Raw genomic sequence first — 25,656 nt, 5'->3', positions numbered from 1 at the left:
GTATGCTGGGATTCTGTAGGATTTCACAACACACTGCATTGATTTCTGCTACCTCTGTCCTCTGAATTGCAGCCTACTCATCTGCAGACACGTGTGTGCTCTTCCAGCAATACCCTTCCTGCTGGCACTGTGCTTTCCTGCCTGTGTGTTTAAGTGCTCTCTGACGATATTGCTCAACTGAACAAAACTGTGTTATCCAAACCTGAATTTGTCTGCATCTCTTTGGCCTGAGTGGTGCATAAAAACCAGCAAGAAGAACCTGAAGTTCATTTTTAAGTGCCTACATAATGGAGCAAATGTAAGCTTGTCATAGAATCATAGAATGACCCCAGTTGGAAGGGACCTTAAGGATCATGAAGCTCCAACCCCCCACCACAGGCAGGGCCACCAACCTCCACATTTCAGAGCAGCCCAGGCTGCCCAGGGCCCCATCCAACCTGGCCTTGAGCACCTCCAGGGATGGACGGGGCATCCACAGCCTCTCTGGGCAGCTGTTCCAGCACCTCACCACTCTCTGTCAAAAACTTCCCCCTGACATCCAACCTCAATCTTCCCTCCTTCAACTTCAAACCATTTCCCCTTGTCCTGCTGTTATCTCCCCTTTCAAAGAATTGACTTCGAAAGCTGAGGCTTTCTGCCTCCACATTACATACTGTTCTTGCCAATTTAATTAGTTTATTTAAAATACTTCTTGTCAGCCATGGCAATTCTTAAATAGATTATATTTGATTTCCTTTGGTCAGGTTTTAAGTACAATGCAAGGATTATAGATCGTGATCCGTGCATGTGATGTTCTTTAGCTGCCTTCATAGTTGTAAATGATCTCTAAGGAAAAGGAATCTCTAAAAATGGTTCTCTCTGCTTGATACAAGTTGGTTTTTTTTTTTTTTTTACATTTATTTTTGAAATAGCTGAAGGCAAAACCCAACTCAAATAGGTGAGAAATTTGGTGTAATATTTGGCATCCAGTTGCTCTGGGATGGCTTGCTTTTTGGATCTGTTTTCAGTATGCAGTGAAGGGGACAAACAGCATAATAGGATGAAATGAGCTGTAGAGAGAGCCCAGAAGTTCTTTTGTAACTCCAGCTTCACATAGCAGCTGGCTTTGAGTTTCAGAATTCATTGTGATGGATCCATTTCTGTTTTGGTCTGCTGGATACTTCAAAAAGCAGTAATTAATTCCATCAACTTAAATATTTGGTCGACAAAACGCTTCTGCAACATCAAGGGGCAAAATCACAGCTGCTTTTTACTTGGGCTTACTTCTAGTTTTGCTTGCGTTGATGCACCACTAAAAAAGCAGCTCTAAATAATGGATGGAAGGCATTAATTCCAAGAAACAACAAAATCACAGTCAGTTTCTCATAGCTCTTTGCTGCTTTGTGTACTTCAGACACATTCACCAGCTGTCTCATGGGAAAACAATGCTGTTATTCTTGCTCTTTGTAGGGTTCAGTAGTAAATTGAAGGTCCCTCGTGTTTTCCATCAGTGTGGATTGGAGGCACGAACTTTGTTTAAATTGCAATCTGCACGTAGTTACATCAAAGGTGACAGTAATTCTCAACTCGCAGGTTCTCTTGCCTTCCTACAAACATAAGAATTTTGGTCTGTATTGTTCCCAGATATTTCATATACCTGACCCACAACTCCTAACACTTCCTCTGGAGCTGTTAACTCCTATTAAACTGAATTTGAAGCATTTGCTGATAACGCTAAATCAAGCAATATGACAAGAAGTGGAGTGACATGGTCCCAGGGAACAGCTTGGCTCTGATTTCATGGGTTGCTCCTACAACCTGTGAGTTGTTCTTCATGGATCTGTCTTTCTGTCAGCACCTGACTGCCTTCTGCATCAACATTTTAGCAGGAGATGGTCAATTGACCTGACAGAAGCTTAACAGTAGACCTTGCACTGGGCTTGGGCTGCCTCACATGGTGCTGGAGGTAACAAATCTCTTGTTTCTGCCCTTGTTTTCTCTGTTTTGTTTTTATACCTTGCTCAGGTTTAACCCAGACAAATCAGAAGGAGCAGTGATGCAGTAGCACAGGCTGCCCAGGGAGGTGCTGGGGTTGCCATCTCTGGAAGTGTTCAAGAACTGTGGGGATGTGGCACTAAAGATGTGGTCAGCGGACACAGTGGGGTGGGTTGGGATTGGGCTTGGGGATCTGAGAGGTCTTTCCCAACCTTAATGATTCTGTGATTTTGTGCTCCTACATACGGCAACTGTACTGGTGTTCCTGGTAACTGGAAGGCCTGCTAGTTCCAAGAGGAGATGCGTGCATCAGGTCAGCCTAAAAGGCCTGAGAATGATATCAGTGTTTCCAGGTTATCTGATCTCAGAGAGGTGGGGAACAAATGTGCTGAAGAGTAATTGAAATAAAGTGATTTACCTTCTTTCTCCAGTCCTCTGCTCTGCATCACTCCTGGCATAGTGTTTAACCAGATAAGGCTTTTACTGTATGCTCTGTTTTCCAATCTTAGTTGTATATTTCTTGGAATCCTCTTCAATTTTGTCCTCAGTGATTGATTCCAACCTTAGGTATGTTATTCCAGGCATGCTGGCATCCATGTCTTGTGCAGTAATAATATGGTCTGTGCTCCAGATTGAAGGTTATCTCTGAGGTTTCCTGAGATGGTGCTTTGCAGGACCATCTGCCCCTGTTAATGCAGTTTCTTTGTTCCCGGCTGTGAGACTTCACCTTGTTAGGTTTGTGCTTTGTTCTTCATCCCTCAGAAATGGAGGTGACACCCTTTGTTTTTGTGTAAGGGAGATCCTGTGTGTTACTCTACAAACCTGGGGGTGTTTTGCTGTTAGCCAAATGAAACTTGCTTTAGGAATTCTCCATGTTCAACCTAGGAACTAACACTTGCAAACTTTCTCATCTCACAGTGAAAGAAAGGTTACAAGGAGTTCCTGCTGCTTACCAGATGTACGGATTACATTGGAAGGAGCATAGCCAGCTGGATAATGATATCTGCCCATCACATCAAATTATTGAGGACAGTCAAACCTTAAACCAGCAATAATGTGCTATAGGGAAGTCTGACTGCACTGAAACGTGGGATTTCTAAAGGCTGATGAAACTTGTTGTTGTTAACTGCTATAGAAAAACAGGAGATGGGAAATTATCCAAGCTGTGGGCTGTTTGCTCCATCTCCAGCAAGAACCAGAAATGGTCCAGAGAGTGTGATGGGGGTTGGGGTGGCATCCAGGCGAAGGGAAAAAGTGAGACTCTCAGCTGGAAAAGCATGTGGCCAAATAGGAAAAATGTGATAGGGGTTTGTACAGTCATTAATATTGTGAAGAATAGGCAAAGACACTGATAGTGTGGACTTAAAAGCAAACATAGTACTGCTTTTTGCTGAAAGCCTAATTAACTTGTGGAACTGTTGTCACAGGTGCTGTGGAATTAGATCTGGCTGGAAGTGACTGGAATTTTATGTGACAAACTAATGGGATCTGTCCTCCATTAGTGCAGCACAGTGCTGAGGATGCAGCCTCTGGAGATCCCATCAGTGAAAATTTGGAGGCATGTCATACCCTGCTCCCTCCTTAACCCTTTCCAGAGCACTCTTGGTACCACGTTATGGCATGGATGGAGCTTTACTTTCTCTCATCATGCCAGTTCTTGTGGTCCTAGATGATAAACCATTGGAAATCAGGTACCTTAGAATGACTGAATCATTAAGGTTGGAAAAGAACTCCAAGATCCTCAAGTCTGTTCCCACATGCCCACTGATCATGTCCTTCAGTGCCACATCTCCATGGTTCCTGACCACCTCTAGGGGCAGTGACTCCCCCACCTCCCTGGTGGCAGCTGTGCCAGTGCATTATTGCTGTTGGGAGAAGAATCCTTCTCTAATATCCAACCTTGAAGCTTGTATCAATCATCTGAGTTGACTGCATTTCATGCCAACTCTTTGCTTATAAAGTTTATCATTAGTTATTGTTTTGGAAGGAGATTAAACTGAGGCAGTAGAAGAGATTTTCTGAGTTCACATATATATGTGTGTGACATCTCTTATTTAACTGAAGTTTGATAAGAATACTGAAGTCTGCAAACCCAAAGAAGTGAATTTGGAATATTCAGGGGGTGGTTGTTTTATGTTACTTATTCTAGAAATATCATGGGGAAATAGGAGTTTTATTTCTGCAAAACTGAAAAGCTGCTTTGTGTGTTCATTTCTCTTTCTTTAGGAAGCCAAGAATTCAGGGGAAACTTCCTTCAATAGAAGAGATTTTATTCTGTGAAGGTTTTTCACCCCCGCGCCCATGGCTGATTTCCATATTGTGTGCTGATTGCCTCCCCCAGAAGAGGTTCAGTGCAAAAAGGCTGTTAAAATGGTGCACTGTTACTCATCCTGTGTACTAGGCTTGAATCTAGCTTGATTATGTCACTGCCAAAATTAAGCACTACTCTTTTAGCCTTAGCAAGTGGGTATATTCGCTCAGCTGAGGAAACAGATTTCACATCAACTGAGTCATTGGGAAAATTCTTATTGCAGAGCCTTTCTTTAGTAATGGGGGTACAAGGAGAGGGCACAGCTGCACCTTTTGATGGAAGCAAAGAATAAATTGGCTCGTCAGCTGGGCACCTTTGAGAGTCCTGGGTTGTGTAATGTCCACAGAACACATCTGTTTTCACCCAATAATTAAGGGTAGTTGCATCCCCAAGGTGCTGAGTGCAGCCTGAAATAAGTGCTGCTAATTTGAGGCATCATTTGTTGCTGTGTTTTGTGATGTACTTATCGACAAACTGTGGCAGAAATTAGTCTTGGTTATAAAGAGGGGTTGAATTTCTGTGTGTGAGGAATAAAGATTGTGATTTGTGTTTTGGAAGTGTGTTACTGGGAGACCCAGGCTTTGTTTTAGTAGCCCTGGTCCCCAGATCTCACCTTTGCAAGTCATAGTCATGGGTTATAGTTATAGGTCATTAAGGTTGGAAGAGAACTAAGATCACAACCCACACTGCCATGAGTTATTGTAATTATATAGTATTGGACTTGGTGATCCTTATGGGTCCCTCCAACTTGGGTTATTTTGTGATTAACCTGGGAACAAGTGTCTACTGAAGCCTGGAAGCCTATTCTTCCAAGGAAGCATCTGAGTCTTGTCATTATGGTCCTTAATTTAAAAAGTTTTTCTCAGCTTGCAGAAGAGAAGGCTGCAGGGAGACCTCATTGTGGCCTTCTTGTACTTGAAGGGAGCGGATAAACAGGAGGGGAATGGCTGTTTGTGAGGGTGGATGGTGATAGGACAAGGGGGAATGGCTTTAAAGTGAGACAGGGGAGGTTTAGGTTGGATATGAGGAGGAAGTTTTTCAGCCAGAGGGTGGTGAGGCAGTGGAACAGGTTGCCCAAGGAGGCTGTGGATGCCCCATCCCTGCAGGCATTCAAGGCCAGGCTGGATGTGGCTCTGGGCAGCCTGGGCTGCTGGTTGGCGACCTGCACACAGCAGGGGGTTGGAACTGGGTGAGCACTGTGCTCCTTTGCAACCCAGGCCATTCTATCATTCTATGGTTTTTACAGATCCTGCATTTTTAGGACAATTTGACTTTGAATGATATTTCTTCTAAGATTAGAGGGGGTTTGTAGGAAAGTTCCCAGCAAGTTCCCAAGTCTCCCAACAAGTACTAATTTGACTTTTAATAAGATGCTTCATTCTTAGCTCCCATGCTAGATTGGTAGCATCCTGTAGCATATAGCTGACACTTTACATTTCAAAGCTGTGGTGTCAAGGTGACTTCTGAGAAGGACATTCCCTTTTTTTTTTTAATTATGATTTGTGGGCTGAGTCATATTTTGGATGACTTCCTGCTCTCCCAGTCATGTCAGCACCATATTGCTCCCATTAGGACTAGAGAAGGACCATTTCATGCAGTCAGACTGCTGCTGACTTCTGGAGGGCGTGATCTGTAGCTGTTGCAAATTGAGAGATGGTACTGTGATAGGATCTTGAAATATTTTCTCCTTTTTACTTTTCCCTTGATGTTGGTGTGTGTGGTCTTAATTGCTATTGCTTGGTTTCTTGGTATTGCTTTGTGATGAAGTATTCTCATTCTGTCTCCATTAGTCTTCATGTTCGTTCTTCTGATCTCCTCAATAGGAACCATGATTAAAAAAGACATTTCCTCACTGACTCCAAAATCCCATATATTCTAAGGGAATTTTGCTTGCATATCACTTGCTTCCAATCCCAAATTGTTGTGTAACACTGGTATATTCTCTTCAATGTATGCCAATTACAACAAAAGACTAATTATAATACCCCTTACCTATGGAGTTGTTTTTTCTTTCAGCCCTGGAAGAAAGCGTGACTTCTCCCCAGTGCTTTGGAGCCAGTACTTTGAATCTATGGAGGACGTTGTGGTGGAAAATGAAACTGGCAAGGATATATCCTTTTATTCAGATTAAGACTTTTCTGTTTTTAGTGACTGGGGCAGCATCACATGTCTGAGTTTTTTGTGGTTCCCTTCAGCTTTTCATGTATTTCTTCTCATCATCTTTTTTTTTTTGTTTTCTCCCCCTTTTTGTATGGATCAGCAATCAAAGCATTCCAAGACACATAGCAGGGCTGGTTCATGGGATTGATTCTTTTGCAGTAGTAATCACTAATTTCAGTAAGTACTTCCAACTGCCCAGTAAGATATTCTGGAGGTGAAGAGCTCCTTAGTTCATGTAGTTGAAACTGTATCAGGATTGATGTTTATTGACTTGTATTAAGTTAAGTTTTATTAAGACAGTTAACTGGAAATCATTAAACTGTACATTCTAGATTCAGTGTCAGCAGGACAATACATAAGCCTCAGCTCTAAAAGAAAGTTAATACCTACAGATTTCCAAAGACCCTTCTGCAAGTAAACTTGTAGGTTCTGTTCCTGTATAAGGAGTCATGAGCCCCACTGTCTCCCATCCCCACTCCATATCCCATAGAAGGGGCCACAAGCCCCTTGCAGCCCTATAACCACACCCCATAGCCCATAGAAAGGACCATACGTGCATCCCCAGGAAGAGTGGGTTGCTATTTGTTGCACCCCAATTTGATGTGCAGACAGGGAAACTTCTCAACCTGGTCCACACAGATGTGGTGGTGCCAGCATGGAAATGTCCAGCAATGTCTAACTAGTTTTTTGGTTATTGCTCTCCAAGATCCCTGCTCCTTTTCAAATGTTTGTAGTGTTTTTATACTTCTCTTCAACCTGACTCCTTTTTGTAAGTCTTTCTGTTATGCTCTAATCCAGCTGATGGCTGTTATCCTCTTTGATGTACTCAGTTTGAATCATACAATCCTTAGAGTTGGAAGGGACCTGTGAAGGCCATCTAGCCCAACTCCCCTGCACTGCACAGGGACACCAAGGCTAGATCAGGTTGCCCAGGGCCTGATAGCCTTGCCTTGAAAGTCTCAAGGGATGGAGCATCCAGCACATCTCTGGTCAGCCTTTTTCAGTGCCTCACCATCCTCATTGTAAAAGACTTTTTCCTTACATCCAACCTAAGTCTCCTGTCATGGAGCTTGAAGTCATTTCCCCTTGTTCTGTCAGCTCAGTAGTCTGTCCCCTTCTTTCCTGTCGCTCCCCTTTAGATGCTGACAGGCTGCTCTCAGCTCACCTCGCAGCCTTCCCTTCTCTTCTCCATCTGCACAGCCCCAGCTCTCAGCCTGTCCTCATAGGAGAGCTGTTCCATCCCCGGCATCACTTTTGTGGCCCTCTTCTGGATGTTCTCCAACACCTCCATGTATCTCCTGCAGTGAGGACTCCACATCTGGATGCAGTGCTCCAGGTGAGGCCTCACAGCACAGAGCAGAGGAGCAGGATCACCTTCCTGACCTGCTGGCCGTGCTGCTTTGAATGCAGCCCAGGATGCAGTTGGCCTTCAGGGCTGTGAGGGCACAGTGCTGGCTCATGTCCAGCTTCCATCCACCTGTACCCCCAGGTCTTTTTTGACAGGGCTGTGCTCAATCTTTCATCCCCCAGCTTGTATTAGTAGTAAGAGTTGCCTCGACCCAGGTGCAACACCATGCACGTGGCTTTGCTGAATCTCATGAGGTTCACGTGGTCCCACTGCTCAGCTTGTCTAGATACTTCTGGAAAAGAGGCAAAGGCCATGAATTGGCTTTGGGTGTCCCATTCACAGGCTTCCTGCACCCACCAACAATAGGTGTGTGCTAACTGAGAGCCCTGGGAGCACCCTGAAAAATAGTGTGGGATGTTCTGGGACATAGGGCTTCCCAGGGGTCCTGCAGCTGCCTGTATGTCTGACAGAAGTGGCACAAGAGGTACTTCCATATCTTTTTGCAAAGTGAAGATTGTTTTATCTTTGTTTAAGTAACACAAACCCTGTAGTTTAAGTAGTTCTATAATTTCTAAGCATGTACATCCTATTTTGGTCTATCCATTAAGAAAACCTAATTTCCAAATTATTTCAACCCCTATCACACTTCAGTTAGTTCTCCGTTGCCAATAGCATATGACGCTTTAAAATGTGAAACATTTTCTTGTTGTTTTACTCACCCAGTCATTATTTCATATTCTCATTAAATCTGCTTGTCTAATTCCAGCTATGAATTCTTTGTGGTGTGCACCGTGTCTGCATTCCTTGTGAAGCATCACACGCACCCCTGAAGCTTCATAAGCAGTTCAAAGGGTAATGGACCTGTTTGGATAGGTGATGGACATGGGCACATCCAGTTCAAGCAAATCTGTTATTTAGGATTTATTGTGTTACCCTGTGACCTTTAACAGAAGCTAGTGCTTCCTTCTGGTAGGTTGTGGTCAGGTGAGTACTGTGATGCTTCTTTGTGAATGTATATGCCAGAGAGTAGTTGTGTTGTCCTAAAACATCTTGTGTTCTGGCTTGCCTGACTTTTCATTTTAAATGTAGTGGAAAATACTCCACATTAAAATCACATGCTTCATAGCAGCTATTAGTAAGGTTTATTTTTCCTCTTTGTTGTTGCAGAAGGAGGAGAAAAGGTTTAGGCCTGAGATGTGTACGTTACAGAGGAGGGGAAGTCCTGCACAGTAGGAAAAGAACTCTGAAATATAAACCAAGCTCAGTTTTGTCCTGGTTATGCTTGCACAAACCCATTGCACAGAGGCAGAAAGGAGGCCTTGAGAACTCAAGCATAGAAACAAAACACTGTGATTGCAGAATTTAAAACCTAACCATGAAGTGTCCTTAACTGTTCATACACTTTTCGAATTTACAAAAGCGGATTGGAGGGACCTGTCTTACTGCTGTTACATGGTGGAGGCCACTCTGCTCTTTCCTGGGCTGTATTTACTGTAAGTAAACTGTTGATTTATAGAGATAGATATTTATGCAAATGTAGTCCTGTAAACATATTGGGCTGCTAACCATTCAGTTGTGTTAAATGTAGAGAAAATAAATGCAGAAACTATGTTATGATCTCCTGGTATGCACCTGACTCAAGTCATCTAAGAATATATATTAGGCAGGCAAAATGTATGCAAAGGTGTATCATCTAGGCCACTAATTACCAGCAGCATCTCAAACTTCCACATAGCTTGCATGTTTTAATGAAGCATTAAGACAAATCTATCACAGTGTACCCATGGGGTTTTTTTTGGGATTTTTATTTTTGGAAGGCTGCTTTCCAATTTTCAACACTTCTATCTCATCATAACACTCTTTGCATGCTTGAGATCCTGTTTGAGGAATCTCATTTGCTGCTCTCTGAAACATGGACAGAGGTTGTAGCAATAGAAGCAAGCACGTGGGCTGATGGAAGCAAAGTACCATCCCCAAAGTGTTCATTTGTTTAGAAAAAAAAAAAAAAAAGCAAGCAAAAAAGAACAAAACCAGAGCCAGGGGAGAAAATTTAAAGGATTGCAGGTAAAGTAAAATCTCTTGAAGTGTCTGTTATTTCTATTTGGGACCTCAGAATCATAGAATCATGGAGGTTGGAAAAGATCTCTAGGATCTTTGAGTCCAACCCCAACCCATCCCCAGCCTGCCTGCTGAACTGTGGCCACGTCTCCTTGGTTCTGGAACACTTCCAGGAGCAGTGACTCTACCACCTCCCTGGGCAGCCTGTGAATCATCAGTTTTACAGAGAAGAAAATCTTTCTCATATCCAGCATCTCTTCTGTGCCTACTATTATGTCATGCATGTAACAAGAATGAACTCTTTGCAAGAATTAATGCCAACTGCTCTTGAATTCCCAAGGTGACTGCTACTACTGCATGATCCTTTTGGTGTAACCTGTGGGTAAACCACTGTGTGCTATGACAAGACATCCCAAAGATGCCTCATGAAATGGGCTGCAATTTTGGTATGGAATGGCAGTTCAACACCTAGCTTAGTTCATGTATGTCTGCAGCTGTAGCTGACCCAGAGACTGATGCAGATGTGTGTCTTAGGAAACTGCTGAACTTTGTCTTAAACCTTTTTCTTACTAAATTCTGTCCTTACCTGCTTGTAGATCATTGGTTGCCAGGATGGTCAAGCAATTGTTTTTGATCATAGTTTCCAAGAGCCTTGGAAATGTTGGATTGAAGGCCATTGCTTTTAACCAGAGGCAGACATATGAAGCCACATTTTTCTATGTTGAACATCTTCCTACGAGATGCCACCACCCTCTCTAGAATTCTTATTTTCAGTAGCAAACCATTTTCACACTTAAAAAATCTCAAGCTTGTTGGATTTAGTGGAGTGACTGCCATTATAACACTGTGCTTTCTGGGCTTTTGGTGTTACTGCTGGCAGCTGACAAAGATAACATAGATTTCCCTAGATGCAAAGCACACATCTGACTGTGCTTTTGGGGAAAGAAGTGGGCACAATAATTAGCTACACCTTTATGCAGCTGGTATTAAATTATTTCCTGTGGGTGTGTTGAAAATAATGTCTGTCCTAAGCAATTAAGCCAGGTATTAATCTTAATGCTTAAAGTACTGAACAAACATAAAATATTATTATATATTATTATATGTCTTTATAAAATTCACACCCAAAAGAACAACCAAACATGAAAATCCCAAACTGGGAGGCACTGAGTGCCCCAACCTATAAATAGAAGAATAGCCTGCAGAGCCAGAGTGCTGCTTTCTTCTTTTGCTTACTGGCCTGGCAAATTCCTGGCTGATCTGCTAGTGCTTCTCTTGCCCAAAATGTTTCTGTTTGGATACAACTCAGGGTGCTGGAAAGCTTCCCATTCTGTCATGTCATGTTGCTGATGCTCTTTCCTCATTCTCTGATGACAATGGTTTGATCTTTAGCAGAAGGCAGCTCATCTGCTGAGTTAAGTCATCGCTTAGGAGCATAAGCAGCTTGCAAATTGAGGTTCTGGGGTGACTTTTGGGGTCTGAAATATGAACTTGTGGCTGTTTGAATTGTGGCTACTGCACTCACTTAGGAGTTGAAGAGCTGAACAACCAAATGGGAGACTGGTTGCCTTTCAGATCTGCCCCTTCTGTGGATGGTTGTATTAACAGCCCCTCAACAAATTCTTCCATTCCTACAGGGCTGATATTTAAATAATCAATGATTCTTCAACACAAAATTCTTCCTTCCAACAAAGAAGGCTGTTTAATCACTGTGATGCCTGAAATAACTTATGCAAATTGAGCTGTCAGCAACAAATAGAGTCATCATCGCCTTGCTTTAAAAAGATTCCTCTCTTGTTCCCCTCCAACATCTTTGGGCTAATCAATTTTGTGCATTCCAACATTACTGTAAAATTCCATTCTGTAAGATCCAAGTGAATAAGTGCTGCAAGGCAGCTGCTTCATCTTCATGGCTGCTGTATAGCTGGGGCTAATTTTGGAACATGTGTGGCTTGGGAAAGGGGAGCACTGCTTCAGCATCTCAACTTCTGCTAGAGGACTTGAATTCACTTTCCCTAGGAAACACAAGATATCTTAAAGCACAATAAAATACATATTCTTCTCAGAGATGATGTGAACAATGGTAGGAAGGATGGAGCTCTGGTTTACTGAGGGTGGCTCATAAGGGGGAGTTCTTTGTGGGACCTCAACCTGCAGGTTCAGCTGTTGGGAGTGGAGGTTCTGTCCCACCATGCCAGTCCTTGGTGCTGTTCCACTCCATGCTTAATGATGCTAATCCTTTTGCAGATGGAATGTGGCACTTTGCAAATTATGTTGTCTTTTTCCTTCCAGTCTGCAATCATCAGCAGAATTCAGTGCAGGATTGTGGCTTTAGATCTCCGAGGCCATGGTAAGTACAATAAATACAGGAATTTAAATATCACATAAGCACATTGCTGACTTGCCTTTTAAAGGAGATGTAATGAATCCTTCCCAAAATGACTGAGAAATTATCCTGAAGGCATCCTTATTTTTTTTTATTTAGTGCAGGGATGGGTGAAGTGGTGTAACACCATATATGAGCACCCTCAGCTCCCCGTGCCTTTGTACAAGGTGATGGTGGGCTTGCTTCTTCCTGCATGTTGGCAGCAACCCCTCCTCTATATTTTCATATCCTAAAGGAGGTCTTTACCATTAGAAATAAAGTGTGTTGTTCAGTTGTAAGGTACACTGTGAATATGGAAACACTCCCCATGATTGTTCCTGCCCCTAAGCCATAATGTGACAAAGTACCAAGAGTTTCTGTTAATTCTGGGTTCCTTAATTATTCATGATAACTGAAATGGAGTCTTTTCTAATTGTGCCAGAAAGCTTTGTACGTTTCTGCTCCACATCCTGAGGAGTCTGAAGGTTTTCAGCTTACAGGAACTTGTTTTGTTTTTTCAGGAGAAACAAAAGTTAGGAATCCTGAAGATTTGTCTGCGGAGACGATGTCAAAGTAAGGAAGCTTATGTGCTCCCCTCAGTACTTCACTTTCCACATATCTATTTTCTTTTCTTGATTAAGCAGTAAACATTGGAGGACACTCAATCTTTGTTCAAGGCAACTGGAAGATAATTTCATTTCACATAATTCTGGTAGCTTTTGCTTCTTTTCCTTTTATTTTGGGACAGCTTTAAAATTTCTTTAGAATTATACCTCTGCCAGCCGAGTTGTATTTCACAGTGGACTCATTCTTTAGGTCTCCCCTTAGTTATAAAGCCACTTTACAGATCAGCAGCTTCACTGCAGTGAGCACTTTAAACCTGCAATGCTCAGTAACACTTACTGGAGATATACTAATAGAAGGGAAAAGAGCCTTCCTCAGACATGACTGATCTAAGCATTTTAGCTTGAAATCACGAGTTTGGTGGTGGTGGTTCTGCTTTTGAGCAGTCAGAGTGTATCTGCCTTGGAAGTTGTGGATGTCCCATCCCTGCAGGCATGGATGTGGCTCTGGGCAGCCTGGTCTGCTGGTTGCTGACCCTGCACAGAGCAGGGGGTTGGAACTGGATGAGCACTGTGCTCCTTTGCAACTCAGGCCATTCTATGATTCTGTGATTGGTCTGGAGGCATCTCCCCAGCGTGGGTCACATAATCAGGTTGCTTTTACAGACTGTCCTGACATGCTTTGGGATGCAAATCCCCTGCTTCACAAGCTGCAGAAAAGCAAGCGGCTCCTACTAAGCAAATCTTGTTATGTCTACATTGAATACAAAGAGTGTCTTTCCTATGACTACAATTAAACCAGGAAGGACTTTGTAACCTTCCTATGAACAAATCTACTGGATTTGTTGTGGGGAGGCCATGTGTGAAATGCATTCTGACTTCCATTGTATACCTTATTGCTGCTGCTTACAGCTTGTCAGATCCTGGTACATCACTGTCCTAAGGAGGTGCTGTACAAAATAATTGGGATTTTTTAGATCTGCAGCAGCACTACCATGGAAGAAAACAAGTTGCCTTTTGTTTCTAAACTTCTCTGTCCTCTTAGAAGTGAGCTTAAAGTTTATTCCTTGTTAGCCTTTAAATGGAAGCTTTACATTATAGTTCTAATCTTTCATTAAATCCTCTGGTCGTGTTCTCCTTGATAGAGCAGACAAACTACACAGCCTTTCTTTTGACTTAAGGTTTACTAGGTGTAAGTTTGCTCAGGTGTTTTTGAATGAAAAGCCCATTTTGGCACCTCTGAAGCTACCTTAAAGTACTGTGCTCAATAAGCTTTGGTCTTTAGCCATGCTGTTATTTTGATTTTTTTGTGAATTGTGGCAGCCAACATTCATATACAGCAGTAACAGCTTCAGCTTAAAGCCAGTGCCCTATGGAACAGAAGGGAAATCTCTGCTTTCCTTATACTATCTGTACTCCAGTGAGAGTCTGAACCTTTGCTTGTGTTCAGTGTTGTTTATCTTTGCCTCCATCCATGGAACTTGGCTGTTTTTCTCTGTTTAATTGCAAAAGGTTTCTTCTTTTAGAGATGTGAAATTTTTTTTTTAGTCTATGGTTCCATGCAAAAGAATGCAAGGCTTTTCTCACCTTCCATTTAAAACTCCTACCAACTGTTGTCAATCTAAAAGGTTCTCTTTGGGAATTCAAAAAATTAAATAAAGCCCTTTCTGTTTATAAAAAGGAAAAATAGCATGCTTGTTCAGGAAAGTATCGGCTTAAATGATTTCCTATGTTGGTGGCTAAATGGAGCTGCACAGTGATAAGACAATAAACTTGTCCCAGTGGTGTGTGGATTAGATAAGAGAGGATTTGGAGCCAGACAGCTATTTTGGATCTGCATTTTTTTCCTTCAGAAATATATCAAGGTAGAGATGCTGACCATTCTTTCACCTTCTTTTGGCAGAGACGTTGGAAACGTGGTTGAAGCTCTGTATGGAGACCTTCCTCCCCCTATCATGTTGATTGGGCACAGCATGGGTGGTGCCATTGCAGTGCACACAGCAGTTGCAAACCTGGTGCCGAGTTTACTGGGTCTCTGCATGATAGATGTTGTGGAAGGTAAGCCTGTGTATGCTTGGATATGGTTCTTTCTTTCATGCTTGTCTTTTTATTCTTATCCCCTAAATTCCTGAACACACAAAGTTTAGCCATTTCTTAAATATGTGCCAGTTCCATTCTCTTAACAGAAGTTACCTGTGTGAAATAGTCTTTCTAGTGGGACTCCCTTTACTTCTCCTGGGTGGGATCTATGGTTGCTATTGTTCTCAGAATTTGGCTGCAACACTTTCTTGTTATCAAGGAGAGGGCTTTTTTATATATATAATGCATGGTTGATGAGTGGTTGCTGTTTTTTTTTAATACCTAGATGTCCTACTTGGTAATTTTCTAATATGGGAGTAGGTAGGTCTGTAGGCTTAGATGTGCTAAGCTGTATTTTCCTTAACTGCATTAAATCCAGTCTGAACCCCAACTTTCTCTGAAGGTCTTCCCTGGTAGGCAATTCTGTATAGGCAACCGTGGTAATAATTACATCAGATCTCATAAAATGAAAATATTTCCTTCTAGGTACAGCCATGGATGCACTGAACAGCATGCAGAACTTCTTAAGGAGTCGTCCCAAAACATTCAAGTCACTTGAGAATGCAATTGAGTGGAGGTAATGTGTGGGCTTATGTAATCTATAAAATCACTTGGCTTTTTTAGCTTGAATCCTGAAGGAAGAAAACTTTGTGACATTTGTCAGATTCTTGCTTTCATTCTCCCATCCCCAGCTTTGCAATGCTGGAGGAGTGGCTGATTCACGAGAGGGCTGTGCTGCCATCCACAGGGACTTGGACAGGCTGAGAGGTGGCTAAGAGGAACCTCCTGGGGTTTAGCAAGAAATGCAGAGCCCTGCCTCTGGGGAGGAGGAGCTCCAGGCTGTGCTGAAGGCACCCAGCTGGAAAGAGTGCAGGAAAGGTCCTGGTGGACAGCACATGGAACATGAACCCTTGTCACTAAGATGCTGCATTAGGCAAAGTGTCACCAGCAGTTTAGGAGAGGTGAACCTTCCCCTCTCTTCAGCGTTGGCAAGGCCACATCTGGAATGCTGATCTGGACCTGGGCAACTCCAGTATGAGAGAGACTGGGACATACTGGAGAGAGTCCAGCAGAGAGCCACCAGGTGATCCCCAGAGGTTTCTTCCAGTCTCAACCATTCAGTGGTTCTGTCAGCAATTCCTTGGCTGATTTGGTGGGACAAGAGAGATTACAAAGATAATTAATTTCCTGGGAGTTGGCTTGTTGTTGGAGAAGGAATCGTCCAAGAGTTGCTCCAATTCCCCACCAGCATTTCTCCTATATGTCTTTTAGATTCATAGTTACCTGAATCACCAGCTGTAAGTCACTGAAAGTTGGCATATGGTGTGACTCATACTGAATGACTCCTGAGCACAGGTGGTTTGGGTAAAATCATCTGGTTTTGCTTCTGTTTCTAGGTCTGCTAGTCACCAATCATTTAGTAATCTGCCTTTCTTTCTTTTTCTTCTAGTGTAAAAAGTGGACAAATAAGAAATCTGGAATCTGCTAGAGTTTCTATGGTCGGTCAAGTCAAACAGTAGGTTGTTTTGTGTTGTTTTAATTTTAAGTTCTTAAAATCTTCTCTTCTGTTTTACAAGTACCTTTACTACAGAGCGTAAATACTCCTGAAAGTGGAAATTTCTTTTAGGAAATATATATATTTTTTGTTTGATTGCTGCTGATACCCACAGCTGAATTGTAGTTGTAGCACCTGGAGTAAACCTGTTCAGAATTTCAGTAGGGCAGAATCCACAAAAAGCTGCATTTAAAAAAAAAATAAATTAACCACTACTGATTGTGTGCTCTTTGTTTTGCCTTCCTTTCTGCCCACATTAAGGACATAAGTGTTAGTCTAATGTCGCTTCAGAAATGGCCTAAATTGGGTTTGCCTTCTGGGTACAGAGCCTTTCATTTCCTTTTAGAAATGGCTTAATTCTGTATTTCAGGAGTGGTCCAAGGTGAGTTTGGGGGGGGTCAACGTGATCTGCTTGTGCTACTCTGATCCTTGGTGTATCTGAAACCTTTACAAAGGTCTCCACATGTGTTGCTAAGACAAGCTGTTGTTGCTTGTTTGATCATTACTGCCTCTTTTAAATAGCTGTTTGCATTGATGTTTGCACTGGGATGCATATGCTGCTTTCATCTACAGCTGTTTTTAAACTTGTGGGGGGAATTTTTCTTGTTTGAGAAATAGCTGACTGCTTTTAGCTCAGCTACTTTTTGGTTTTGGAAAGGGAATCAGGTTTTGGTTTTATTTTCACAGGTGTGAAGGAGCTGCCAGTCCTGAAGGTCCTAAAGCCATCGTGGAGGGCATTATTGAAGAAGAGGAGGAGGAGGAAGAGGATGATGAAGGTGGAGTCTCTGTCAACAAAAGGAAGAAGGAAGATGACACTGAGGTAGGGAATTTCTTGCTGTGTTTCAGCATACGTTTGCATGGCACTTCCCTGGCCCATGGTTATCCAAATGGTTCTGATATAAATGAGAGCAACTCAGTGGAAACTTTATATTGGGACTTCTGTTTTTCTTCTTGGCCTCATCTCATTGATTCCATCATAGGTTGTCACTTGGTTTTTGGTTTTTCTTTCCTCACGTGCTCTGAATGCACATGACCTCGAATGGGGCTTTTGTGAATGAGGAGTGCTCTGTACTGAGCCTTCAGGGTATTTTTGCTTATTTCAAAGACCCGTCAGCATTTGGGAGGTGATATAATCAATTGCAGCCTAAGAGTGTAAATTCCTCAAGGAAAATTCCCCATGTACAAGGAAAACATAGAGCTCTTGGAACGAATCCAGAGGAGGGCCACTAAGATGATCAGAGGGCTGGAGCAGCTCTCCTTTGAGGAAAGGCTGAAGGAACTGGGCTTGTTTAGCTTGGAGAACAGAAGGCTGCAAGGAGACCTCATTGTGGCCTTCCAATGCTTGAAGGGAGCGGATAAACAGGAGGGGGAACGGCTGTTTGTGAGGGTGGATGGTGATAGGACAAGGGGGGATGGCTTTAAAGTGAGGCAGGGGAGGTTTAGGTTGCATATGAGGAGGAAGTTTTTGAGCCAGAGGGTGGTGAGGCACTGGAACAGGTTGCCCAAGGAGGCTGTGGATGCCCCATCACTGCAAGCATCCAAGGCCAGGCTGGATGAGGCTCTGGGCAGCCTGGTCTGCTGGTTGGTGATCCTGTACATAGCAGGGGGTTGGAACTGGGTGAGCATTGTGCTCCTTTGCAACCCAGGCCATTCTATGATTCTGATTCTAAAACCATTACAGCTGATTTATCCCGTTGTTTTTCCGACAGTGAACAAACTATTTGTGCCAGCAAAAAGCAGAAAATTAAATGCCCTGAAAAATGCAGTCGTCTTTCAGTCTAGAAGTGTAGCTCCTGCTGACCTTCTCACTACTTATTCGTATACTTTGGTTGTGATTTGGGCAGAAAACAAGGAGCAAAAACTGTCTGCTGAGAGTGTGCAATCCACCAGAGGGAGCCAGCATTTTTACATACTTCCATATGGAGTTCATTTTACATGAGCTGTTCCACTGATCACTAATGCAGAGCTCTCTTTCCTCCCTGCAGACAAAGAAGGAGCACTTATACACGTGGCGAATTGAGCTGGCGAAAACAGAAAAGTACTGGGATGGATGGTTCAGGGGCTTATCTAACCTCTTCCTAAGCTGTCCAACTCCAAAGCTTTTGCTTTTAGCTGGTACGTATCTGGTTTAAATTCAGCAGCAGCTCACTTCAGTGGTGTCCCAGTTGTGATTTAGAAAATAAGGTCAGCACTTGTCTCAAGTCTTTCTCTCAGAATGGTGCATCCATTTCTTCCACTCTGACTGTTCTGCATATCATGGAATATCATAAACCAGTCAGTTTGAACCATGCATATTTGGAATTAGGTCAGAGCCTCCAGGATCAAGGTGTCACATAATGATGTACTGGATTTTTAGAGTGCTAAATGCTTATTTTTGTTGTATAACAGCAAAGAGGAGCAAACAAGATCCAAGCTGCTCTTCAGCCTCCTCTACTCTGATACTTTCCTACAGATGTAGGTGTGACTTTCTTCTGAAATTATGGATGTTCTGCAGCCAGCTGTAGGCCCTTCTTGTGCTCTGGTAGGAAAGATAAAAACCTTGAGCAGCCTGGTCTGGTGGTTGGTGTCCCTGCACATAGCAGGGGGGTTGAAACTAGATAAGGATTGTGGTCCTTTTCAACCCAGGCCATTCTGTGATTATATGAGCTGCTAAGCTGTGGTAAAGATGTGTTCTTACAGTTTAGGCAGAGATTCTTTCCTGTCACTTTACCATTGTGAGGTGCAGCTGTGAAATGTTCTAGTGGTTGTCAAAGTTGATGTTTGGTTCACTTTCTTTTTATGCCAAAATTTCTCTTTCTCAATGCCTGGTAAAGCTCTGCTTATTTACATTCTTTCTGGAATTTCTCCAGTACATCTGTTTATTTGATTGTAGGTGTTGACAGGCTGGATAAAGATCTGACAATTGGACAGATGCAAGGTAAATATTTAATTTTGTTACCATAATGCTCTTTTTGGCTGACAACTTGTTGTTGTGGGTACGTGAACAAAGGGGGAGTAGCCTCTTAGCAGGGGCAGTCTATTTCAAAGCAAATGTGCACTGAAGATTTAGTCAGTCCAAAAATATTGTGTGTGGATATAGGAAAGGTGGAGAAATCGAGAAGAAAGAGGTTAAATTAGAAGTTGTGATGAGCTTTCTCCATGCTTTTTGTTCAGTCTGGTGACTGATGTTTCCAGCAGTGGGGCTGCCACTTTCTTTTTAGGGAATCAGGATGATATTCTGCAAGGCTTTCTTTTTAATGTTTTTTTTTTCTCCCATTTTAGTGACATTCCTAGCTTAGAACACTAGAGACCATCCAAAACTGTTTGGTCTCTGAATGTTTCTATCAGATAAAGGTTCTGCATCCCCATGCATGCATTTTTTTAAATTCTGGTCCCAGTTTCGTGGATTTGCAGGGCATTTGGTATTGGAAAGTAGCATAGGGCAGCAGGATAAATGTTATGTTAAAGTGGCCTCACGGGGCAGAGCAGAGGGGGAGGATCCCCTCTCTCACCCTCCAGGTCACACTCTTTTTAATGCTCACAGTGAGGCATAGTGTGATTTGTAAAGAATGCAAGTGCCTCATTAGAAGAGTTCATAATTTCACAGTGCTTTTAAGGTTTCAATGTCTGTTGTTTCCTGCATAGGTGAGAATTACTTTCCTAAACTATTGCTGTTTAGCAATGGCCTGCTGTAAGCAGGACTGCTTAAAAAGTGATGACTCTCTTGATCTGCAGGGAAGTTTCAGATGCAAGTCCTTCCACAGTGTGGCCATGCAGTCCATGAAGATGCTCCAGACAAGGTGAGCTCTGCCTGGGGGTGAAGCTGCGTGCATCGTGGTCTCCACTGCTTAAACACAACAGGGGCATTGCTTGCTATGAAGCACGGTTTTACACCACGAGAGCCTTTTGGACATGATACCATCACTAGTTATTTTGCAAAGCAGCTTGGATTTTATCATATTTTTAAGCTGACTGGAAAGCCTGAGTTGAGATGTTAGATGAGATACAGAGCTTGGCTAGCTTATAGGTTTAATTCTCAAGCTGGTGGTGATGGAACTAACTGTTACCATATGGAGCGTGGTTCCCTTTAACCTCCTGCCTTCCCTCAAGAAGCTTTTCACTCTTCCTAGCACTAAGCCACAGCTTTTGGAGCTCATTTGTGTTGTGCTGAGTTGGGTGGCTCAAGTTTTCCAAATATGAAACAAATGCTATTGAAACAGTTTGCAGACTGAGGAAGCAGAGTGACTGCTGTGTATTGCTGCAGTTTGTGTCAGTGGAGCCTGTGGTTGGGAACAGGACTGGTTTTAAAGCTTGTTCTGCACCATGAGTGCAAAACCCAGCCTGCCAGTGCTTCACTTTACCAATCTGAAGGAATAGCTTTCACCTGAATGTTGTTATGCTTTTCAACATAGCTTCTAAGTGGCATGATTAGTGCCAGAATGCTGTCTTGATTTATTCTTCATGGAAATAACATACAGAATGGTTTCACCTAACCTTTCTTTTTGCATGCTAAATTTAAGAAATTACTGAAAGAGGTGGTGAAAAAACTTCTTGATTGTGTGGTCAGTGTAAAGGTGGAAGCACGTATAGAGTTGAGCCTGTTGGACAGAACTCTTCGTTTTAAAGCAGCAGACTTCATTCAGCAAGAAAATCCCAAGGACACGTACTATAGCTGGAACTGTTCATCCTTTGAAGGCTCTCTGGATTTCTTGTTGTCTTCACAACAAGTTCTGACCTAGTTTGCCTTCCTCCAGGTTGCTGAAGCTGTTGCTACGTTCCTGATCCGTCACAGGTTTACAGAGCCCATCGGTGGATTCCAGTGGTAAGGCTCTGTGAGTGCTACAGCTGGGCAATCTGTGAGCAGAGTTTTTGCTCTCACTGTGTGTTTGTGGCTTTCAGTGTGGGAGGTAGCTAGGAGTTCTAGCATAATGCTGAAACCACATATAAACAAACAGCTTGGCATCACAGCCAGGAATTATTTGATGTTTGTGTTCTCTGTAAACTTTTCACATACTGTCTCTCATGTTAATGAAACCTTCTTCCTTGAAGGGAAGGAGTGAGGCAGATCTCACTTTGCTGATTCCTTTCTCTATAGCCTGCCAGAAGGCAGAATTTACAAGCTTTGTGGTATTTGGTTTAAGCAGGTTTTTATTTACATAATCAAGGCCTTGTGCCTTGAAAGCAACTCGTACCACACTGCTTTGGCCAGGGAATGCTGGTAAAATCAGACAGGTAGAGCTCTGTGCTTTGTTGTGCAGACTTTGTCTGCTGACCTCAGGTGTACTGAACTAAACTATAGGAGCCATGTCTCTATATAGCAATGAGAGTAGGTTGTCATTGATAAAGGTTGCTTGGAAAGCCTCCTAAGTGTACAGCATCATAAAGGTAATGGCTAAACCAGTGCTCAGACCACACTCACAAATGGTACTAATCTGCCTCAAGGTCATCTGTCGTGTGTCAGTGAGCAGTCCTGAGAAGCTTTATAGATGAGAATTCTATATTTCAACATGTACAATGCTGTAGGACTGGTGATACTAAAGGGATGTTGCTCAATGATCTCTCCTTTCCCCTTTCTCCTGTGCCTTTGGGGGTGAAACAGCAGAAATATAGGAATGTGGGCTGCATATTTTAAATTCAGTGGAGGGAAGTGGTGTATAAGTGATGACAGGGAGAAGAGGCAAAGTCAAAGATCTGCAGAGAATACCTTGATTTTAATGTGACCTTTTCTTCCACTCTCCTTTTTCCTTCCTAGTGTGTTTCCTGCTTGTTAATACCCTGCTATCTCCAGCACTGAGTCATATTGTAAATAAACTGCACCAGAGGCCACTGTGATGTATCCCATATCTGTTCATCTCTCCAGTTCAGCAGCAGTGAGAAGTTGGTGTGAGGTTCATCATCCCTTAGAACAGTTCTTCACAATGTGTCCATGCTTAGGGACTTCCTTTCTGGGAAGCAGCTTGTGTTGAAGACCATGAAAAGCTCTTCAGACCCTCGGAAGTGGGCTCCTCTCTGCTGCCATAAGCAAAGACCTCCTGAAACCCCAAGCAGTCATATCGACCTCCACCGGTTCTCAGGCTTTCTTGGATCCAACTGCAGAAGGGTTGTTGACAATCCAGAGCCAGCAAAGTCACTGCAGCATTTCCAAAGGCTTCAGGATTTCTCCGTGGATTCATCTGATCGTCTTCAAAGTGCCCCTTAGCTTTGGTTTTTGTTTTGTTTTTCTTATACATTCGTTTTTTTTCCCCTAAAGCAGTGGGGGAATCAGCTTTGTTGGAAGCTCAAGTTCCATCTCACCAGTGTCAGCCTTATGGATTAAGCCGTGGAAGGAAACTGATGCTGCTTTCTTGTGCAAATTTGGACCAGAGGGTAAAACAAAAAGGCAAGGGTGGGAATCGTGAGCTCTGTTTCAGAATCTTGCAGCTTTCTTAACGTTTGTTTCAAGCTTTCACTGAGAAAAATAGCCTGAATTACAGGCAGTTTGCCTATTTGGCCCTTTTCTGCCTCTGGAATGTGTTTATGCTTCCCTCTGTGTAGCTGCCACACATGACTGAGCAGAGATCAGCATCGTTGGGGTGAAAAAGATGCAAGAAGTGCAGCAGATAAATTCCTGGAAGAGCTTGGAGTCAATCCTGCTGATGTTGATGCAGAGGTGCAGGCAGCTGATTGCCCAGTACCAGAGGATACACCTTGTTTTCAGTGTCACTTCCTAGATCATCTCACTGCCTGCCTTCCGTATTTCCACATAAATCTGCAGTTACATGGGAGAATGCTTCTTCAGGGTTAATTACCTGCAGGCAGTTGGTCAGATTGCTTTCACCTCTCCTAAGAATCACTCTGGAGCATAAGAGCTGGCACGTATTGGAGCAGTTTTTCTCAGTGTGTTGCTGGTGGTTGTCTGAAATCTTATTCCATATGCCTTGTGTCCAGAACCCCTTTGTGCTGTGTGATGGAGGCAGTATTTAATGCTGTTTTGCTGAGGCATAGTTCTGTTCCTGGCTTGATTGTGGGAGCTGTGATGGGCAGCAGTTCTCCAGAGCCATCCTGAACTTCTGGTGTGTTTGAGGTGCAGGTGGGGCAAAGGGAAGCAGTGTGACGAGCTGGTAAACGTGGAGATTCTCTCTGATGGAGAGCTGTTCCTCATCTCATTCCTTCATGTGTGAGTTGTGGCCTTGTGCTGTTCCCATTGCCCGACACAGCAGGGTGGGAAATGCATGAATCAGAGGCAAGAAAGCCAAATTGCAGAGTGCTCTGCTCATTGCCAGACCATTGGCACTCAGTGTTAACAGAGAATTGCTGGCTCCTGACATTCCTCTTTCTGCTCAGTATTGCATTGTGACCGTGGTGTAACGTCCAGCCCAGCTGTAGTTCCTGGTGGATTAAATGGACCTTCAGTAACCGAGGTGCTACATCTTTTCCTGATGCATCCTGAAGGCTGGCAGCATCCTCAGTCCTCCCCACGTATATTTCAGCAGGATATTTAATGTGGCATTGCTCTGTGCCAAGCTCTGGGTCCTGGCTGTCTCAGAACTGGATTTGGGGAAGTTAACCACAGGGATGAGAGCAATAGTGGATGGAGTGGGAATCCCTTCCCGCTGGGCTGAATTGCAAACATTTTTGAGAGTCTGCTTTTGTCTGAAGGATTTCTGCCTGTCTGCAATTGCTTTTCCTGGGAGGAGGGAGCAACAGGCAGAAAGAAATGGTATTTAGGTGAAAGTTAGCACAGAAAATGAGCTGCAGGGGAAAGTGTTCTCCTTCACTTAATAAAAGTAGAGAAACCCAGGAAGTTCCCCCTCCTTTGCTGTCTGATCTGTGCATTCTTTCACAGCCTTCAGCACTTTGTGTAAAAGCAGGCAGACAGGAGGAGGCTGAGCTGTAAGGGTGCAGATTTCAAGCAGGAGTGTTTGATGATCTAGAAATCTCTCTTGCCTTTGTTCCAGTCGTTGGATTGAGGATCCGTGGAAGCTTTCACAATGGAAAACCCTGAGGCTTGGCAGGAGCAGATGTGGTCTGGGAGAGCGGTTTGTGTAAGGGCTGACTTCAGCTTGGAGCCTGCACAGGTTCTGCCAGCTCTGGGGCTGCGTGCATCAGACAAATTGTAGCTCAGCCATTTGTAGCTTACAGGAGCACTGTGACTGCTGGAAAAAAATATTTCCTGTGTGGCCAAAGCGTGCAGTTCTGCTCTGAACACAGAGCCTGAGTGGATATCTGCAGTGTGTAAGTCTGAATGGCCGCTCCTCCATGCTGGCATCTTGAAAACAGCATTAAGCCAAGGGTGAAACATCAGACTGTGTTGAAATCGTTGCTGTATCACATTGCTGCATGGAGCTTGCTTTTCTTTTAAACCTTTTTGTCTCTCTTGTTCAGCCTGCCCTTGTCACACACCTTCAGAAGCAAAGCAGGTGGGAGATTGTACCAAAGCCAATTGAAAATACTGATGGTTGTTGCAGCTGGAGGTCAGGTTGTGAGCAGCTGAGACATACTCTCTAGAAATAAGCACTGGTGGTAAGGAGTGAAAGTGCAGAGCAGTGATGCAGAGGTCTGTGGGCTGTGCTTGGAGCTGTCAGACCCCCAAACACAACCGGGTTTCCTCCCCTGGAATCTGACTGTATTTTGGAGATGACAGCTGTGGGTGATATTTGTCTTTTGGCAGAGGAAGGGGCTGTGTGACCTGAGTTTCAGCCCTGCTTCCCACCTTTCAGAGTGGCTTTTCCTGTTTCTACAGGGCAGGGCTGAGCAATTGCAGCAGGGCACAGCCCTTTGCTGGCTTTCTGCTCCAGCACCATGCAGATACAGGAGAAGGAGAGCCCGCATTATCTTGATCTGATCTGCACGTTTCTCTTCCTCTCCACTGTTGCCTTTTGTCTTGAGTGTGAATGGGAGATGTCTGGCAAGTCAGCTGGGCTTAACTGCTGCTTCACATGCCTGAAAATCTACACTTGGATCTTCTGGGTAAGGTCAAAAACCAGTGTGCCAGCCTAGCCCCTGGTTGCATTTCCACATAAACTTGGCACCACATCTGCAAAGCAGCTGAAACCTGTGGGACCGCGCTTGGGTTTTTGCTGCAGGCTTTGCTGTCGGATGCTGGGCCAGTCGGGTTTCCAGCCTGGCAGGGTGTAGCTCTCAGGTGACCTCGTATCGTTTGCTGTTGTTTCCAAAAGGAAAATGTGTTTGTGTCTGTCAGTCCTCTGGAGACTGCTGTGTCCTGTGTCAGCCTCGTCCTGCTGGTACCTTGTTTGGTGTCCGTTGCTCTCGCCTCCAAATAAA

The 25,656-nt window shown here is 43.5% G+C and overlaps 1 protein-coding gene across 2 annotated transcripts in view; it reads left to right on the top strand.

The window, feature by feature from the left end:
• PPME1 (protein phosphatase methylesterase 1) overlaps positions 1 to 22,965 on the top strand; it is a 28,119-nt gene extending 5,154 nt beyond the window's left edge. Inside the window, exons 2-14 of one of the 2 annotated variants that reach the window (XM_090134232.1) lie at positions 6,302 to 6,396; positions 9,195 to 9,286; positions 12,144 to 12,201; positions 12,738 to 12,789; positions 14,683 to 14,837; positions 15,345 to 15,435; positions 16,309 to 16,374; positions 17,101 to 17,233; positions 18,399 to 18,528; positions 19,286 to 19,330; positions 20,128 to 20,192; positions 21,147 to 21,214; positions 22,145 to 22,965. In XM_090134232.1, coding sequence (XP_089990358.1) covers positions 6,302 to 6,396; positions 9,195 to 9,286; positions 12,144 to 12,201; positions 12,738 to 12,789; positions 14,683 to 14,837; positions 15,345 to 15,435; positions 16,309 to 16,374; positions 17,101 to 17,233; positions 18,399 to 18,528; positions 19,286 to 19,330; positions 20,128 to 20,192; positions 21,147 to 21,214; positions 22,145 to 22,163 — 1,069 coding nt within the window. In that variant the 3' untranslated portion in view covers positions 22,164 to 22,965. Of the gene's footprint in view, positions 1 to 6,301; positions 6,397 to 9,194; positions 9,287 to 12,143; positions 12,202 to 12,737; positions 12,790 to 14,682; positions 14,838 to 15,344; positions 15,436 to 16,308; positions 16,375 to 17,100; positions 17,234 to 18,398; positions 18,529 to 19,285; positions 19,331 to 20,127; positions 20,193 to 21,146; positions 21,225 to 22,144 lie in introns of both variants that reach the window. The other variant, XM_090134233.1, reaches the window with a different exon arrangement.
• The last annotated feature ends 2,691 nt before the right edge of the window (positions 22,966 to 25,656 follow it).

The sequence above is a fragment of the Phasianus colchicus genome, chromosome 1 (genome assembly GCF_987193195.1).
Source record: "Phasianus colchicus chromosome 1, bPhaCol1.hap1.1, whole genome shotgun sequence".
Taxonomy (NCBI): Eukaryota; Metazoa; Chordata; class Aves; order Galliformes; family Phasianidae; genus Phasianus; species Phasianus colchicus.
Note: the sequence above shows the minus strand (reverse complement) of the source record. Positions and strands in the feature narration are given on the sequence as shown.